Source organism: Nerophis lumbriciformis, linkage group LG01 (genome assembly GCF_033978685.3).
Source record: "Nerophis lumbriciformis linkage group LG01, RoL_Nlum_v2.1, whole genome shotgun sequence".
NCBI classification, from domain to species: Eukaryota; Metazoa; Chordata; class Actinopteri; order Syngnathiformes; family Syngnathidae; genus Nerophis; species Nerophis lumbriciformis.
The window spans coordinates 43,122,997-43,141,945 of NC_084548.2; the positions used below are offsets into that span (position 1 = coordinate 43,122,997).

At 40.6% G+C, this 18,949-nt stretch overlaps 1 protein-coding gene across 1 annotated transcript in view; it reads right to left on the reverse strand.

Annotated features, from left to right (window-relative positions):
* Positions 1–12,002: 12,002 nt before the first annotated feature.
* The window catches only part of marchf9 (membrane-associated ring finger (C3HC4) 9), a 51,632-nt gene continuing 44,685 nt past the window's right edge, over positions 12,003–18,949 (reverse strand). Inside the window, exon 4 of the mRNA XM_061982445.1 lies at positions 12,003–13,296. Within this exon, the coding sequence (XP_061838429.1) occupies positions 12,965–13,296 (332 nt within the window). The 3' untranslated portion in view covers positions 12,003–12,964. The remainder of the gene's footprint in view (positions 13,297–18,949) is intronic.

Genomic DNA, 18,949 nt, shown 5'->3' on the forward strand with positions numbered 1-18,949 from the left:
ATCACCTTACATGCAGGCTAGCAGGTTGCTAGCCCTCACACGCTCTGCTCCCAGTGTTGGGCAACTGTAACACGGGTGGGAAATAAGCCATATTTCCTCTCATGGCATCTCCTAATATTACCTGCGCCGTTTTCACGTTTAATCTCGCGAGTTCAACACACGCGCTCACGTGACCCGCTGCAGCCAATCACGCTCTATAAAATCCAGCATTCCGAGATGGCTGCCAGGTGCGGTGGCTAAGCCTGGGGACATATGAAGCCGGTGCCGAACATCAGGGACGTGTTGCGACGAGAGAGTCTATCGATGATTAGATATTAAGCCGAGTTGGCCAGGTCCCTAAGTCTTGGATGGCGAGCTGTAGATAGGCCTCGAGCCTGAGCCCAAGGATCTCCACCTCTCAACCCCTGAACTCCACCTGCTCTGGTCGGGCCGGTAGGCGGCTTATAGCCGAACCCCTTGCCTCGCACCTCATTGCTCTGCGGCCCTTTGCACTACCTCATACACACCCTGCCCATAAACTGAACTCTCACTACAAACTGCCATATCCACAACCCCAAACCGTGTGGCTGTATGAACTCTGAATGCTCATATGGACTGCGATCAGTCTCATATGACCTTTTAAGAACTTTTGATACTACCTGTTATGAATTACCTGAACCCTTGCTGTTTTTTCCTTTTGTTTTGAATGGCCATTCCTATCAATGTATGTCCACTATTTGTTGCACTGTACATATTTAAATAACACCATTATAATTTAAGCATTTAATTGTGTCTGGCCTACTCTCTCCGAGTCGTAATCTAGACTTCTGATTAGCCCAAATATTGAGAACGTCTACTATATTAGCTAACGTACCCGTTACACAACCTACTTAGAAAATGTTGTAAGCTAAGCTAAAAGTTACTGTCGGTTAAATGTAACTACAGGGGGAGCTATCCCCAGAGAATTGTAGCGAGCTACACTACAAGCTTCACAGCAAAAGTAGCTTGTGACATCAAAGTTATATATACAGCACAGGCCAAAAGTTTGCACACACATTCTCCTCATTCAATGCGTTTTCTTTATTTTCATGACTATTTACATTGTAGATTGTCACTGAAGGCAGCGCAAAGGTTGGCTATTTTGAAGAAACTAGAATACAAAACATTTTTTCAGTTATTTCACCTTTTGTTAAGTACATAACTCCACATGTGTTCATTCATAGTTTTGATGCCTTCAGTGACAATCTATAATGTAAATAGTCATGAAAATAAAGAAAACGCACTGAATGAGAAAGCGTGTCCAAACTTTTGGCCTGTACTGTTCATATTATCCCCGGTATGACATGCATTAAGCTACATACCCCCATTTAACAGCATTTATATAACTGAGAATGTACAAATTGAATCAATAACTAGCTGTTGGGGTCCCTACACCCCACTGTGTGTATTTATTTTACTTTGCTTTTTCTTTGGCCCACTCCTATAATGTTATTAATTTTCTCTGCCTACAGTAAAAAAACACCCAGCATCGACCTATATCTTCACAAATAAAAAAAATCAATGACCTGTGTGTGTCAGGCTTGTCCCTGACAGTTTGGTCAAGTTTGAGTTTTTCCTCTGTGTTTGTTTTATTTCCTGTCAGCACTCTTATTTTGGTTCACTTTCCTGTTTGTCTGTCTGAGTGCTGTCCCCTCAGCTGTGGCTGATTGGCACCTGGCCACACCTGGTGTCAATCAGCCAGCTGCTATTTAAACCTGCCTTCCCTTCCAGTCAGTGCTGGATTATTGTAGTGTCTACCTGTCTTTGTCGCTGTCGTCATAGCGGCAAGCTGTTCCTTATAGCTATTTACGGTTGGTTTCTCCTAGCTTCTTGTTTTCCTGTTAGCCAGATCCTGTTAGCCGTTTGCTATTTCCAGTTTTTCTGGTTCCTGTTTCCATTTTGCCTGTTCCTAGTTTGTGTTTTTACTTTATTTTGAACATTAAATCATGTTTTCCTGCTCAATGCCTGCCACCATCTCTGCATCTTGGTGTTCACCACCTACACACCCTGACAGTGTGTTGTTTGGGAACAGTTGGTAATGGTTATGTGCAGTAAAACTTTTCATGAGCTCAACTCACAGTAATGTCTGTTCCTAAATTTGTGTTGAACGTCTTAGATGAAGAGAACAGTTATGATTTCGGTTTACAGACTAAACAACTAAAAACTACGGTTTTGGGCGTTGTTCTTCGCTAAATGCATACATTTGTCTAAATCTGGCAAAGGACACGCATTATTGTGGGTTTTCTGGAAGTCATCTTCATCACTAAAGGAAAAATCTAATCTGTGGGAGAGAATCCTTCTGCCATTTTCAAGTACGTTTTTTTTTTTGAGTCGTCAGCTTGAAACGTCCCTCTGTCTCTGACTCCCTTGTCGTCATGTGACATGAGTGCGTGTCTGTTATTATTTTGCTTCCTGGTTTCAATGACCCGTCTTATCTTGCTTCTGATTGGCCAGTCCGTGATGTTACACCCTAGCCTTAGCCATTTGTGACTCATCATTTGAACACCAACCAACCATCATGGATGTTCTCCGTATGTATGAACGTTCTCATTCATCCAGGTCATTGTATTTTCCTTGTATTTTTTTGGGCCTGGATTCGCAGTCCTTTTTCTCTCTTTGTAGCTTGCAGCTTTGATGCAAGCTACCTCGCTACATGGGTCTAAAAATAGCTAAGCTACAGGAATCGCTACTCGTTCAAAAAGTAGTGAAGTTACCGCCAAGCTCCCGGGAAATGTTCCCCGAATTTGAATGGCCACCACGCTGGCTTCGCTGCCCAGCTTGCAAAACTCAAATGAGGAGGTCAACGTTTTTGCCTAAAGCTGTGCTGCTCCTTAACTCTCAGCATCTATTTTGCACATCTAAATGTCACTAATGTCATTTCTTAAATTTGCCTTTGCCATTTTGCACCCTAATGCTGATCTCTACTCAACACTAAATTGGCCCTAGTGTGTGAATATAAATGCAAATGGTTGTCTGTCTATTTGTGTTGACCTGCGAGTCGGTGGAGACTTGTACAGGGTGTACGCTGCCTTCTACCCGAGTGCAGCTGTGATAGACTTCAGCCCCTCCGCGACCCCGAGAGGTGCACGCGGTAGAAAATGGATGGATGAATGCTGATCTATAGTGCCAAATTTCTTTGCACCAGAATTGTTTTAGTACTTCATCAAATTATATTAGTATATTTATATGTATGGTAACACTTTAGTATGGGGAACACATATTCACCATTAATTAGTTGTTTATTAACATGCTAATTAGTAACATATTGGCTCTTAATTAGTCTTTATTAAGTACTTATTAATGCCTTATTCTGCATGGCCTTATTATACAATCAGTAAGCCATTAACTAAGAGTCTTCCCTCAATAACCTCAGAATTATTGCTAATTAGTAACCCTAACCCTTATATATTCCCCGAGTGTCCAAATAACTCTAAATTAAGTCTTTGTTACTTTAATAAGCAACTAATTAATGGTGACTATGCTCCCCATACTAAAGTGTTACCATATTTATTATTCCATCCTCCTTTCTTATGGTAGTATGTTTTTTTTCGTGATTATTTTAGCATTCTTAACATTAGCTTTACTTTACGTGTAATTATTAATTATTTGTGTGCATTTTAAAATTTTTACAGTCCACGTTCACAGCTGCTAAAAGTTTACACTGTCTATTTGCTGTTCTACGTGCCTTGAATTCACTCACGTGGACAAATTACATTTTTTGAATTAAAGTTTATGTTTGAGGTAATCATAAAAATCCTCATGTAGGAAAATGTTTTCAACCAGTTGCCCTAAAGAGCATTTCAGGTCTGAGAGTGCACTAAACTTGATGATGTTGAGGCTGAGATTTCGATGTAGACTGGCGGTGTAGTAGTGGCGGGTGCAGACTTCAACCAGGTGCATCGCAGTGACAGCACCCAGCAGAGCTGCCAGTGCAGGTCAATGACGGTGGCCCCCTGCAACACCCACAGAAGCTGACAGGATGACGAAAAGTATTATTTATATAATTGGAACAGTTTGAATATTTGTGACTAGTCATGTCTCAGAGTTTTGGCAAAGGGATTATAAAAGGGCAGAGGTGGGACCAAGTCATTGTTTTGCAAGTCACAAGTAAGTCTCAAGTCTTTGCCCTCAAGTCCGAGTCAAGTCCCGAGTCAAGACAGGCAAGCCCCGAGTCAAGTCCAAAGTCAAGACTGGAAAGTCTCAAGTCAAGTCCTAAGTCCTGCATTTTGAGTTTCGAGTCCTTTCAAGTCCTTTTAACAACAGACTAATATATTAACACAGATTGTGTATGCTTTTCAAACGCTGTATTTATTTATTAAAACAAGTGCATTTTAAATTGCAGGAAAGAAAATTGTGCTGACATTGCACTTTATAATAGCACTACTAACCAGTCATTTTAAACATTAACTCATTCCTTTACAGAACAAACACATTGAAAAATAAAGTGCAAATGTACTTATTTGTACAAAAGTGTTAACATTGAAAAAACATGACATATATGTGAACATAACAAAAAAGTTGTACTTTTTATATGTCAGGGCCCTATGCTGCATTGCATTTGCAAAAGACCAAATTAGCCAAGAGTCTGTCAGTCATTTGTGCACGATGGGGGCGTAGTATGATGCCACCATGGCTGAAAACTCGCTCCACTGGAGCACTGGAGGCAGGCACTGCCAAGACTCTCATGGCCACTCGGAACAGTGAAGGAAGAGTCTTCATGTTCAATGCCCAGAACAAAAGGGGGAGAGAGTTGTTTTGGGTTGGTGCACTACTTGTAAGTGTATCTTGTGTTTTTTATGTTGATTTAATTAAAAAAAGAAAAAAAAAAAATTATTTCTTGTGCGGCCCGATACCAATCGATCCACGGACCAGTACCGGGCCGCGGCCCGGTGGTTGGGGACCGCTGAGGTAAACAACCAACAGTATGTCAGAAAGCTAGCTAAAACGGTACACATATTCATAATATAGTATACATTTTAACTGACCTTTATTTTAATATTTTTGTCTTTTTTTAGGTGGCTAAAATACGCGGTGCTGCTGACCGCCGTCTAACGTTACGTGTGATATATTGACTAACGTAACCCTGCTTAAAAAAAAATCACTGAACAAAAAGTATGAATAAGGTAGTGAACTGCAACAGATTCCCGTGTTTGCAATAACGTTATAACGTTAGCAGTGAGTTTACAGCCTCACTGATTTAACTACACAGCAAATAAAAGTCACGTTACTTAGCCAATAAACGTTATCTTACATTCAAAACTTACCGTTCTTTGTGCAACTTCAAATGCCGGACGAAGTTGGAAGTTGTTGCCTCTCCATCAGTCATTTTCGAACCGCATGTGTTGCATACTGCAAACCGTTTTGTGTTGACCACCTCGTAATTTTTATACCCAAACAAAATTATTTTAGGTATCATTTTTTGTTCACTGGCGTGTGGTTTGGACATGTCTTCTTCGTTGGTTGTCCTGCAATTTGATTGGATGAATGCTGTGTGATGAAAACAAAGTAGATCTAATTTGATTGGCTGTTGTACTGAGACCACACCAGCTGACACACGCAACGCTGATAGACAAGTACACAATGAAAAATACGGAGCGCTCCCGAATAACTTTTTCATCTTTGGGTTTTGGGGAAAGTAGCAAGTCATGTCAAGTCATATCAATTCAAAAGGCTCAAGTCCAAGTGAAGTCACAAGTCATTGATGTTAAAGTCTAAGTCGAGTTGCAAGTCTTTTTACATTTTGTCAAGTCGAGTCTAAAGTCATCAAATTCATGACTCGAGTCTGACTCGAGTCCAAGTCATGTGACTCGAGTCCACACCTCTGTAAAAGGGTGACGTTGTGGTGGGGTGAATTGAAAAAACAGAGTCACACGCATCCGCTAAGAGAGTACAAGTTACTTTGTTTTTGTCTTCCAAGAGAATCTCTTGGTATTTGGAGTGTTTTTTTCTCTCTGGACAATTACTGAATTTTCTAGTCAGCTCTGCTAGCTGGCTCGCTGTGCTTTACCCGGCCGGAACGCGACAGTATGGACTACGACATGAATGTGGATTTTTTTCTGAAATTCTGCTACAGGGACTGCTAATGCACCATTTGAGGGAGGCGGCGACACGCCTTTTGCTAGCACTCAACCAACCAATCAATCAAAGTTTACTTACTGTATATAGCCCTTAATCACAAATGTCTCAAAGGGCTGCACAAGCCACAACGACATCCTCGGCTCAGATCCCACATCAGGGCAAGAAAAAAAACTCAACCCAATGGGAACAACGAGAAACCATGGAAGGGGCCGCAGATGTGGGGATCACCCCTGGTTGACCGGTGCGATGGATGCCGAGTGGATACGGTTAATAATGTGAGAGTCCAGTCCATAGTGGGGCCAGCAGGGGATCCTCTTGCATGTAGACATGTCAGGGCACAGAGGCGTCACCGACTGATGCATAAGGAGTACTTCATAACGTGAAAGTCCAGTCCATTGGGAGGCTAGCAAGGGATCATCTCGAATGGAGACAAGTCAGCAGCGCAGAGACATCACCAACTGATGCACAGAGGAATGGTCCACCCCGGGTCCCAACTTGGAACAGCTAGCGCGTCCTCCGTGGAGGCTGATCCGTGGTCACCTGATAACCTCTCCACGCAGGAGAGAGGGGCAGAGCGGAAAAGAGAGACGGCAGATAAACTGTTCTAAAAAGGGGTCTATTTAAAGGCTAGAGTATACAAATGAGTTTTAATATAGGACTTAAATGCTTCTACTGAGGTAGCATCTCTAACTGTTACCGGTGGGGCATTCCAGAGTACTGGAGCTGGAAGAGAAAACGCTCTAAAGCCCGCAGACTTTTTTGGGGCTCTGGGAATCACTAATAAACCGGAGTTTTTTGAACGCAGATTTCTGGCCGGGACATATGATACAATACAATCAGCAAGATAGGATGGAGCTAGACCGTTTAGTATTTTATACGTAAGTAGTAAAACCTCAATGTCGCATCTTAAAGGCACAGGAAGCCAGTGCAGGTGAGTAAATATAGGCGTAAAGTCAAGTAAACATGTTGTTTGTTTTGTCCCATTTACAAGTCGCAGGAGTTCCTTTAATATTATTTCTTTAAAAAGAGAGAGATTATTTTGGAGGGCAATATCCATACATTCGTATCTGCGTTAATAGAACCCAGTTGTAGCTGGGACGCGTTATCTTTAATCTCCTTTCTAATGATTTCCATCCATCCATCCATTTTCTCCCGCTTGTCCCTTTCGGGGTCGCAAGGGGTGCTGGAGCCTATCTCAGCTGCATTCGGGTGGTTGGCGGGGTACACCCTGGACAAGTCGCCACCTCATCGCAGGGCCAACACAGATAGACAATTTTCTTATTAAATAATATCATAAAGTCATCTGCCGAGTGGGTGGAGCTACTGGTAGGAGTCCCTTGTTGGGTAAGCGATGCTCGTATACTGAACAAATATTTAGGATTGTTTTTATTGAAGCGGATGAGATTGGATTAGTAATTAGTTTTAACTAAGGTAAGCGTGTATTTATAAGTTATTAAACTATCACTCCATGCTTGATGGAAAACCTCAAGTTTAGTTGCACGCCATTTGCGTTCCAGTTTTCTACATGACAGTTTAAGAGCTCTGGTTTCTTCTGTTAACCAGGGGGTACACCTTTAGGGGCCTGTTTAGCTTTAGCGGTGCTATACTATCAATGGTGTCGTGCAGGGCATCGTTGAAGTTGTTAGTGAGGTTATCAATAGAGCCCACATAATTTGGGAATGGTGCCATTACCAAAGGCAGTAGGCCAGCAAGAGCCGTAGTTGTGACAGCATTAATGTTGCGGCTGCTAAAGTATTGGTTATCAATCGTTGTTGTTGACAATGAGTCAGAACATCAAATTTAATAAGGTAATGATCGGAACTTTGGAGGTGGTGACACCCCGGAAAAGGACTAGGAAAAAAAAAGCTAATCAAAGATCATCTCTATGACAGCGCTCTAGTGTTTTTAAGGACCTTCTGCAAAAACGTGAGTCTCCCACAAGTGTTTTGAACGGAACTCGCCAGCCACTAGTTGAATAGCACAAATGATGAAAAAGAGAGGACCTAAAACGGAACCTTGAGAAACATCACTATTATAACTAAAGAAGTTGCACAAATACCTACTGACTGCATCTGAAGTTAACAAATACCAGCAACACCTTATTATATAAATCACATTACAAAAAATGTTTAATTGCCAAAAAGGAGAGGCTTAAAAGAGTGCCTTGAGAAATGCCTCAGGTCACAAAATTGGATCCCAGTTTTCTATGTTTGCTAGCAAAGTTAAAATGTCAATGCAAGGATCAGCAAATGTGTTTACAGTGGTCCAAGTTCTTCTATACAACAGGAGCATTTAAGTCTTTTTAGGAATTTGCTACAAAAATGTTTGTTTCCAAAGTTTTAACCTGAACTTGGGTATGGTGTCATACTGATTTGGCCCCCGGGCCTCCATTTGAATAGCCATGGCTTGTAGTTACTGTTTTTTTTTTTCAATCTACAAAATTCCAAATGAAATAGGCTCCTTTCTGCCTGCATTAGTTTGTCCTTTTGTTAAAATGTTTTATACATGTCAATTTTAAATCAAATCAAACTATTCACCACTCTGACATTTGACAAAATACAAATTGCTTAGATGAAAGTTTTTCAGCTATTGTAAAAGCTTTACAATTACTTTTTTGTACAATTGTATTTGTCGGAAAGCTTTCAAGATGCATGAAATATGCCACTGTTTGTATTAAGTTTATTACTAACAAACTACAAATTGTATACGTTTTTACATTGGTGAACTATCTGATTTACAGACTGTAAATGAGCCAAATTAATGCATAGTTGCTAATTTACATCAATAGTCCCAAAACAGAAATAGGACAATATGACATGTTAGTAGCACGGACACAAAAACAAACAATAAAATTAGTCAAAGTGATGACATGACTGGGAACTTATGAGAAATAATTTTGGATGTTTTTAAAAGTGCAGAAAGTGGCACATTATTTAATATTTGTTTAGAAGCTCTTCCAGAAATGACTTTTTTGGACTGACAGAACTGTTGTCCAAAGATTGTTTTTCTGTAGGGGATATCAGAGTCTTCTATGTAAGATGCTCTGGTGCCAAAACTATTTTACGATTGTAATATTTAAAAAAATCATCATAGTTTGTCTATTTGTGTGGACAGGTGTGAGACCTGACATTTTAGGAGTTAGAGATGCCAAAACATGACATGTTTTATATCATTTGAAGGCAGGGAAATCGTATTTAACTAAACTGATTTTTAGGAATACAGTTACACATGTGGCATTAATTGATTACATTATTAAAATGAAAACAATGCACTTGGACACAGAAATACAGTATGCATGTCATATCATTGGCCAAGGCATAATGTGAATGTTGCCATTTAGCGAAAAGTTGTCCAAAAAGTAATGAAACATTGAAAAGTTGGACAACATGTGCGTTCAAACGTTTAAGGAACGTTATAGTGCATTTTAGGTTTATTATATGTGACTAATTTTCATGAGGAAATAAATAAAAACCTGGCGACCTAAAATGCACTGTTCGTTGCCACCGCTAGATGGTGACAAACGCCAGTTCACATTGTATATTTTTTCTCCTTTTACTGTTGATGTGAGGTTCCATTTTCTTCCTGGTCATTTTATTAACCATTCATTTTACATTTTCTTCTCCTTAGAATACGAATAAAGGCTTTGAACTATTAAAAATATGTTGTTTTTATTACGACTCCTGGTATATAATGGAATCACCAGACTTGGATGATGTTCATTCAGTTGTTTAATTTTGTAGAAAAAAAGAGGATAACAGTCATGACAAAACATAATAATCATGGCAACTTTCTGGCTTTAAGAAACACTAAAATAAATCAAGAGTACGAATTGCGGCAGCCAGGAACAGTTACATTTTTAGATCAAGCAAAGTAAAAAAAATAATAGGATCGCTCAATTCTGAGTGAAAAATATGGAATCATAGCTTGCAGTCTCTGAGGCATGGACTTAACGAGGGACAAACAGTACTCTTCAACAATCCTGATCCAACTTTCTCTAATTGATGTTGTCAGATCAGCTTTGCAGGTTGAGTCTTGTTATGGACCATTTTCTTCAATTTCCATCACAGATTTTCAATTGGATTAATATCCGAACTATTTGCAGGCCATGACATTGACCAGATGTATCTTTCTTCAAGGAACGTTTTTACAGTTTTTGCTTCATGGCAAGATGCATTATCATCTTGAAAAATTATACCATCATTCCCAAAAATCTTTTTGATTGATGGAATAAGAAACATGTCCAAAATGTCAGTGTAAACTTGTGCATTTATTGAAGATGTAATGAGAGCCATTTCAATTATGCCATCACTTGACAGGCAGCCCAATATAGTCATGACTGTGGAAAAGAGCATGTTTTCTTCAGACAGTCGTCTTCATAAATCTCATTGGAACGTCAACAAACAGAAGTTCCAGCATCATCACCTTGCCCAATGCAGATTTGTGATTCATTACTGAATATGACTTTCATCCAGTCATCCATAATCCACAATTGGTTTTCCTTAGACCATTAGAACATTTTTATGTTTATGTCATGTTATGTTAGGCACTTTCTTATTGTTCTGTCAAGGACTCAAGTTTTCGCCTAATTGTTCTTCAATTGTTTTGCTGTGCATTTTCTGTTTTAAAAACCCATTGCTTTAAGTTTTCTGTCTTTATATGCTTTGTTGTTTTCTTTGGTCTACCAGTATGCTTGCCTATTACAACCTTCCCATGTTGGTTTTACTTGGGCCAGATTTTAGACACTGCTGACTGTGAACAATCAAGATCTTTTGCAGCATTGCGTGATGATTTACCGTTTTGAAGAAGGTTGATAATCCTGTCCTTTGTTTCACTTGACATCTGCCGTGTTGGAGCCATGATTCATGTCAATCCACCTAGTGCAACAGCTCTCCAAGGTGTAAACACTTCTGTGTATCTGCAGGCTAATGAACATATATTAATCTGATGCAGTTGTTAAAAAAGTTAAAGTTAAAGTACCAATGATTGTCACACACACACTAGGTGTGGCGAAATTATTCTCTGCATTTGACCTATCACCCTTGATCACCCCGTGGGAGGTGAGGGGAGCAGTGAGCAGCTTTGTAAATTAAAATTTACGGGGTGGTTACCAAGTTTTTTCCTCAAAATTGAGCAATTAAAAAAGGGTTTCACTGTGCTTGATCTAAAAATTAAACTGGTACCAATAACCACACTTTACATTCTCAATTTTTTTTAGTGTTTTTTTTTTTAAGCCAGAAGGTTGCCATTTGAAATGACTATAGTTTTGTGTCATGTCTGTTATCTGTTTTTTTCTTCTAAATTAAACAACTGAAGGAACATCCTCCAATTCTTGTGATTCCATCGTGTTTGCCAGGGGGATTGTAATAAGGGATGGCGTGACTCAGGAGTCCAGAGGATTTGAATCCTGCTTCTGTTGCTGTTGTGTCCTCAGGCAAGGCACATCTCACAGCGGCATCCACACATGGATACTTTCCTGAGCAAGATGCTGACCTATGACCCGGATCTGGTCCGCAGGTGCAGCAAGATGGCTGCCCACTGCTCCTAAAGAGGATAGGTTAATGCAGAGGCAACTTGCACTGTGACCACATAAAGATATTTCTTTCTTCTGTGGGCTTTGGCCTAGTGGTTAGGACGGTTAGGAAAGTGATGGTTGGAAATGTCAATTGGAGCATCTCTGAGTTTTTCTTCCACATTCCAAAAACATGCATCGTATTGTCTGTATATCCTTTGATATATCGGCAATCAGGCGAGGCTGCATGTCGCCTCTCGTTCATAGTCAGCTGTGTAGCGGTGGAGAAAACGGATGTATTTTTAATGTAATTCCAGTAAATTGTCACACACAGTTATCCAAAGAAAAACAATGCATGCTTTAAGATCCAGGTGGGGTTAAATGAGAGACAGAGACATAGAAGTAAGAGATCTTTGATCCCCACTTTTTAATCCAATAGTTTACTTATCAAATCTAACTCACAGCAGTAGCAGCAGCAGTAGCAACAATCTGTACTTGAGCTGAAACAGCTGTAAACACTGCCATTTGTCACGTCGACAAAAAGTTGGTGCAATGGAATCCAATGTTTTCAAAGTGTTTATTTTGGCAAGCACCATTCGAAAAAGAGCAAATTTGTCATGTGCTAATGTTATGTGATAAATAAAATGTTATACCCATGCAAAATTCCCAGTGAAATGTACATATAATGTATTTATTGCAGAGAAGGTATGTGGTATTTAAATCTTGTCGATGTATATATTAATATATATTTTTTAATTTTTCTTTTTACTAGACTTGTTCATGACTTTGTTTTCTTTCAGTTTTCGGTCTATTGCCCAGCATTGGTAAGTTTGTTAAAATCAATAATTATACACAGGTGTCTGGAGATGCTTGTCATGTAAGGAGTTACATGGTTTCTTGTCAAATCATACATCCGTACAAAATCAAACGTTTGAGTAGAAAAACCAAACTAGTAGAGATGCAACTCGAATGAGAGGATGGACTGAAAGAAAGGTCTCTGTGCATCCTTTGTTGAACTGGAAAAAACCTCTCATCATCTTGGATTAGGTTGTAAAGCCTATTTATGCCCCCCTCCCTCCCTCCTCTCCTTCTTTCCTTGATGTCTTTTAAATGTGTTTTGTCCTTTTTTCATCACTTCCTTCATTATTGAAAAGGAGCAGCTGGCTTCTCTTAGTTGTAAGAAACAAGAGGAAAACTCCTGGCAAGTATCTTGGTGTGTTGTTGATGCTCAAGGCATTACTTTGCTTCCTTTGTGAGTCTTTTTACTATTTCATTTTTCATGTTTCGTATCAGGTCCCTCTGCTCATGTTCATCCGGACTTAAAGGCGAGGTTCCTCCCACGGCACACCGGATCGTGCCTCATACGGTGGTAACCCTCATCACCACTTCGCGGTTGGCTGCGGCGCTGATTCGAGGGTCGTTGGGTCGCAGTTGACTCAGGATGTGCAAGATGGTGTATCCACAGTGGTGGTTCAGAATAGTTCTCAGCCTCCTACCGTGGCGGCCTGCACTGCCACCGGCCAGCCCGTGAGGAGAACCGCGAGAGCCACGGGCCCCCGCCTTGCCGCCTGAACTCACCGGGTCACCCAGGTCTTTAGATTTCTCATAGTTCAGAACTTTCCACTGCTGGTTGACAGCCTGCCATCGTTTAAAAATCCGATACACCGACGATCCCTCATGGATGATGAGGCCTGTAGGAAGAAAAGAACAGGAAGACTAAAGAATCAGAATCAGAATCAGAAATATTTTATTAATCCCCGAGGGGAAATTAACATTTTCAGCACAATCCCATTCAAAATCAGACAAACATTACAGGGAGACAGAACAGGATCGCTGACGGGTCTGCCAACTTTCGGCACCCCTTACAAAAAAGGTGAGATACAGGTAAACAATGGGGGGGGTGTGTGTGTGTGTGTGTGTGGAGATTTTACATTGGGGGCAAATAATGCAGTGCCCCACAACATCCAGTAGATGACACAGAAAATCCTTCTCCTTTGTCTTTCATGCATTTATTTCGCATTGACTCGAATATAAGACAACTCTGACAAAGAAAATATTGAAAAACTATAAAGAAAAAATCGGATACAATTAGGGATGTCCGATAATGGCTTGTTGCCGATATCCGATATTGTCCAACTCTTTAATTACCGATACCGATATCAACCGATACCGATATATACAGTCGTGGAATAAACACATTATTATGCCTAATATATGTACAACCAGGTATGGTTAAAAAATGATAAAATAAAATAAGATAAATAAATTAAAAACATTTTCTTGAATAAAAAAGAAAGTAAAACAATATAAAAACAGTTACATAGAAACTAGTAATTAATGAAAATTAGTAAAATTAACTGTTAAAGGTTAGTACTATTAGTGGACCAGCAGCACGCACAATCATGTGTGCTTACGGACTGTATCCCTTGCAGACTGTATTGATATATATTGATATATAATGTAGGAACCAGAATATTAATAACAGAAAGAAACAACCCTTTTGTGTGAATGAGTGTGAATGAGTGTGAATGGGGGAGGGAGGTTTTTTGGGTTGGTGCACTAATTGTATGTGTATCTTGTGTTTTTTATGTTGATTTAAAAAAAACAACAACAAAAAAAACGATACCGATAATAAAAAAACGATACCGATAATTTCCGATATTACATTTTAACGCATTTATCGACATCTCTAGAGACAATGATTGTGCTTCATTGATGACCCTTGTTTAAAAATTGGTATAATAAGTTCTCCGCTATTGTTTGCCAATTTACCCAACCCATGAGACACTATTTTACTGTCGATTTGGGCTCTTCAGCTCACTGGTTGTTTTAAGTGACAGGAAGAAAAGCCCTGACTTGTTTGGGAAGCAGTTGTTTGACCTTGCAAGTTGGTTTACATATATAAATCTCCAAACCAACGCATCGTTTTATACCAGGGTCTCTGCAGATTCAACAAGTCAAATGGATACTTTTTTAAGACCACGATGATAAAAATCTAAGACCCATTTTACACACACGCATATATCCACCCATCCATTTTCTACCGCTTATCCCTTTCGGAGTCACGGAGGGGTGCTGGAGCCTATCTCAGCTGCATCCGGGCGGAAGGCGGTGTACACCCTGGACAAGTCGCCACATCATCGCAGGGCCAACACAGATAGACAGACAACATTCACACTCACATTCACACACTAAAGCCAATTTAGTGTTGCCAATCAACCTATCCCCAGGTGCATGTCTTTGGAGGTGGGAGGAAGCCGGAGTACCCGGAGGGAATCCACGCAATCACGGGGAGAACATGCAAACGCCACACAGAAAGATCCCGAGTGCATGATCGAACCCAGGACTTTCGTATCGTGAGGCAGACGCACTAACCCCTCTTCCACCGTGCTGCCCCATATATATATACACAATATATATATATATATATATATATATATATATATATATATATACACAACAGTCTCTCTATTGTAAACCAATATTTGTTAGAAACTCTGAAAAGAATATTAACAAACATGTTCTCCCCGTGACTGCGTGGGTTCCTCTGGGTACTCCGGTTTCCTCCCACCTCCAAAGACGTGCACCTGGGGATAGGTTGATTGGCAACACTAAATTTGCCCTAGTGTGTGAATGTGAGTGCGATGAGGTGGCGACTTGTCCAGGGTGTACACCGCCTTCCGTCCGTGTGCAGCTGAGATAGGCTCCAGCACCCCCCGTGACTCCGTAAGGGAAAAGCGGTAGAAAATGAATGGATGGATTCCCAATGGCCAGTGACGGGCAAGTTACTTGAAAAATGTAGTAAACTAGACGACTTGTTACTCTGGATTAAATGTAGCCAAGCTACAGGAGAAGCTATTCCCAGAGAATTGTAGCAAGCTACACTAGAGGCTACATGGCAAAAGTATCTTGCTACATCAACACTAAATATTAAATTAACACTCATTAGCTCCACGAACCCCCATTTGAAAAGATACACCAGGGACCCCCACTAGAGAAGAGTTACAGGTATTACGGAGAATCCCTCTGCCATTTTCAAGTATGTTTTTTTTTGAGTCGTCAGCTTGAAGCGTCCCTCTGTCTCTTACTCCCTCGTTGTCATGTGGCATGTGCGCGGATCTGTTATGATTTAGCTTCCTGGTTTTGATGACCCGCCCGATCGAGCCTCTGATTGGCCAATCCGTAATGCCTCACGCTAACCTTAGCTAATCGTGACTCATCATTCGTAAACCACCATTATCTCCATATTTTTTTTGTCCTCCCTCCCGAATTAGCACTCCACTTTCCTTCTTTGTAGCTTGTAGCTTTGATGTAAGCTACCTCGTTAAATGAGTGTAAAATAGCTAAGCTACAGGAATTGCTACTGTTTCAAAAAGTAGCAAAGCCACCGCCATTTTACAGGGAAATGTAGTTAAAATACATAGCGTCGCTACTTGCAGCGAGCTACCGCCCAACACTGTCAATGGCCATTTTTCTGATTCTCCCTGCAGTTCTAATGCCCTCCTGTCCAATGTTCTAAAGTTTTCTTGCAGAAGGTGCAACAACAACCGGAAAGGCGGTCATGGTGCAGGAAAGCACAACAATATACTGTCAGTGAAAGAGACTTTTTTCACCTCTGCTAAAACTAAATTCTTAACTTTTGCAGTGTTTTTGGCTGTAAGAATTGAGCAAACAGAGTAAAACATCTTGGGCCTGATCTATTAAAGCAGGGGTAGGGAACCTATGGCTCTAGAGCCAGATGTGGCTCTTTTGATGACTGCATCTGGCTCTCAAATAAATCTTAGCTGACATTGCTTAACACGATAAGTAGTGAATAATTCCGCTGGTTTAAAAATAACGTTCAAATTATAAAACATTCTCATGCATTTTAATCCATCCATCCGTTTTCTACCGCACCTGTTCAAGAAGTCGCATTAATGGTAAGAAGTATTATATTTATTATTGGTTAGCTTTAGAATAACAATGTTATTAAAAAGAATAAGAGACTTATTATACTCTAAATAGGTTGGTCTTACTTAAAAATGCACGCATTTAGTTGTATTAAGTGTTAAAAAATATTATATGGCTCTCACGGAAATACATTTTTAAATATTTGGCTTTCATGGCTCTCTCAGCCAAAAAGGTTCCCGACCCCTGTATTAAAGGATTGCGTGTAAAACACTTGCAAACTTGATAGCACACGCAAAGCTGATATACTTAAAGTTAAAAAGTTAAAGTACCAATAATTGTCACACACACACTAGGTGTGGCGAAATTATTCTCTGCATTTGACCCATCACCCTTGATCACCCCCTGGGAGGTGAGGAGAACAGTGAGCAGCAGCAGTGGCCGCGCCCGGGAATCATTTTGGTGATTTAACCTACAATTCCAACCCTTGATGCTGAGTGCCAAGCAGGGAGGTAATGGGTCCCATTTTTATAGTCTTTGGTATGACCCGATCTCAGGGCGGACACTCTAACCACTAGGCCACTGAGCGGGTTTTAGTTTTTTCGCAAAGGATTGCGTTTCTTAAAGGGGACCTATTATACAAAACCAAGTTTTCTTACTTATTGGTACCTATTTTTATGTAAGTCCCGAAAATTTGAAATCAAACCATGAAGGCATGACGGAGATATTTATAAAACAATCTTGCCTTTCTTTATACTTTCTCCAAAGCCAGTTGGAATTTATCCAATTGTTAACGTTTTTCCAATTGGTGCTGTGCCGGATATCTACATATGGTAAAGTGTTACCCAAATAAGTTTCCGCGAGTCTGCCATTGTAGTCTGAGGCTGTAGTCAGTAAGTTCCTTCTTTTTCTGTATCCTCTTGTTGTGGGGCAGACTGGCTCGTACATACGCATGAACCCTCCACTGCATTTCTAATACAAAGTTATCTTCTTCCCACTCTCTTTCAGGCAAAACTGGACCATCATGCTTACATACCTTTTGCATTATGTTAATTTATATTATTACGTGTTGTCTACCATGTACTTTTTTTTAATGTCATTGCCTGAAATAAATGAATAGAAAAAAATTAAAATGAAGTAGCGTATAGTTCTAGCTTATATCTGTCAGTAGACTCCATACGGAAGCGCTAAAAACTACAACATGGATGACAGGGAAAAGACCCAATCGAAGTGGACGCTCGTAAATAAGAAGACCACATATTGGCACATCCTAACGAGATGATCAGAAAATGGCTTGAAAATTGTCTGTAAAATATAATCTTTGCAAAATTTTCACCAAAGAATTACCATCACATGTTATGTTTACCACAGGAAGTATTTTAAATGTAGAAAAAAAAAATCATAATATGACCTCTTTGTCATGTGGCCACTATGTTGCTTTTGTCTGCAGTTGCCCTTATTTGGAGTTCCTCCGCAGAGCCACTGCAAGACACCTGGGGCCAACTCCAATTAGGCCAGATCTTAAGCTCTGGACTGAGACATGCTCAACGTCAGATGATTCTCCTTGCCTTCCCCTGCGTCGTGCATGTCTCCTCGTCTCTGCTGCCTTCTTAATAGCGTGTATTCTCCCAAGTACTTCTTGTTGAACTTTAACCAGTAAGTCTGGCCTTTTATTTGCACTTTGTTTCATTTGCTAGTTTGTTAGCTTCCCGGGGGCCTTTTGTCACCGGTAACTTTCAGTCATACTTTTTACCACTCCCTGTGGTGCGCTTTTTGTTTATTAAATTATTTGTTAATGGTTCATCCCGTCTATTGTGTCTTTACTTTGGGGTCTGACTTCTGGCTCACCGCCAATCGCAACCGAATCATCCGGCCATAATGGACCCCGCAGAGACTGACTTTATCCAAAAGGCTCTTTGTGCACATGCTCAACTTTTGGGCCGGCAGGAAGAACGCACGGACTCCTTCAGCACCAATTTAAAGAATGTAGCTGAGCAGCAAAAGCTAAATTGAGACTCAGCTCCACAGCCTCCTTTCCTCACTACAAGATGGCACCTTGTCCTCTACACTTGCTACACTCGTTGCTGAGCCTCCACCCAACCTCATCCTTCCTCTGACTCATGACGTCAACATTCCAGCCCTGTGCCCGCGCCTCTCAAGGCCCGAGCGTTTCTTTGGGGACTCAAGTGCAGTATGCTCCTTTTTAACTCAATGCGAATTGCACTTTGGACTCCAAGCTAGGGCATTTGACTAGTTTGGCATGTGAGCCCGTGTAGCATTTGTGATATCGCATCTTACTGGAAAGGCGGCAGCTTGGGCCTGAGCCGAGTGGAATCGCTGTTCTGCCATCTGCTCCTCCTACACTACATTTTCGAAGGCCATGAAAAAAAACATTTCAGAAAAACCCACCTGGCCGGGAAGCTGCACACTCTCCGTACGCCAGGGTGGTCGTCGGGT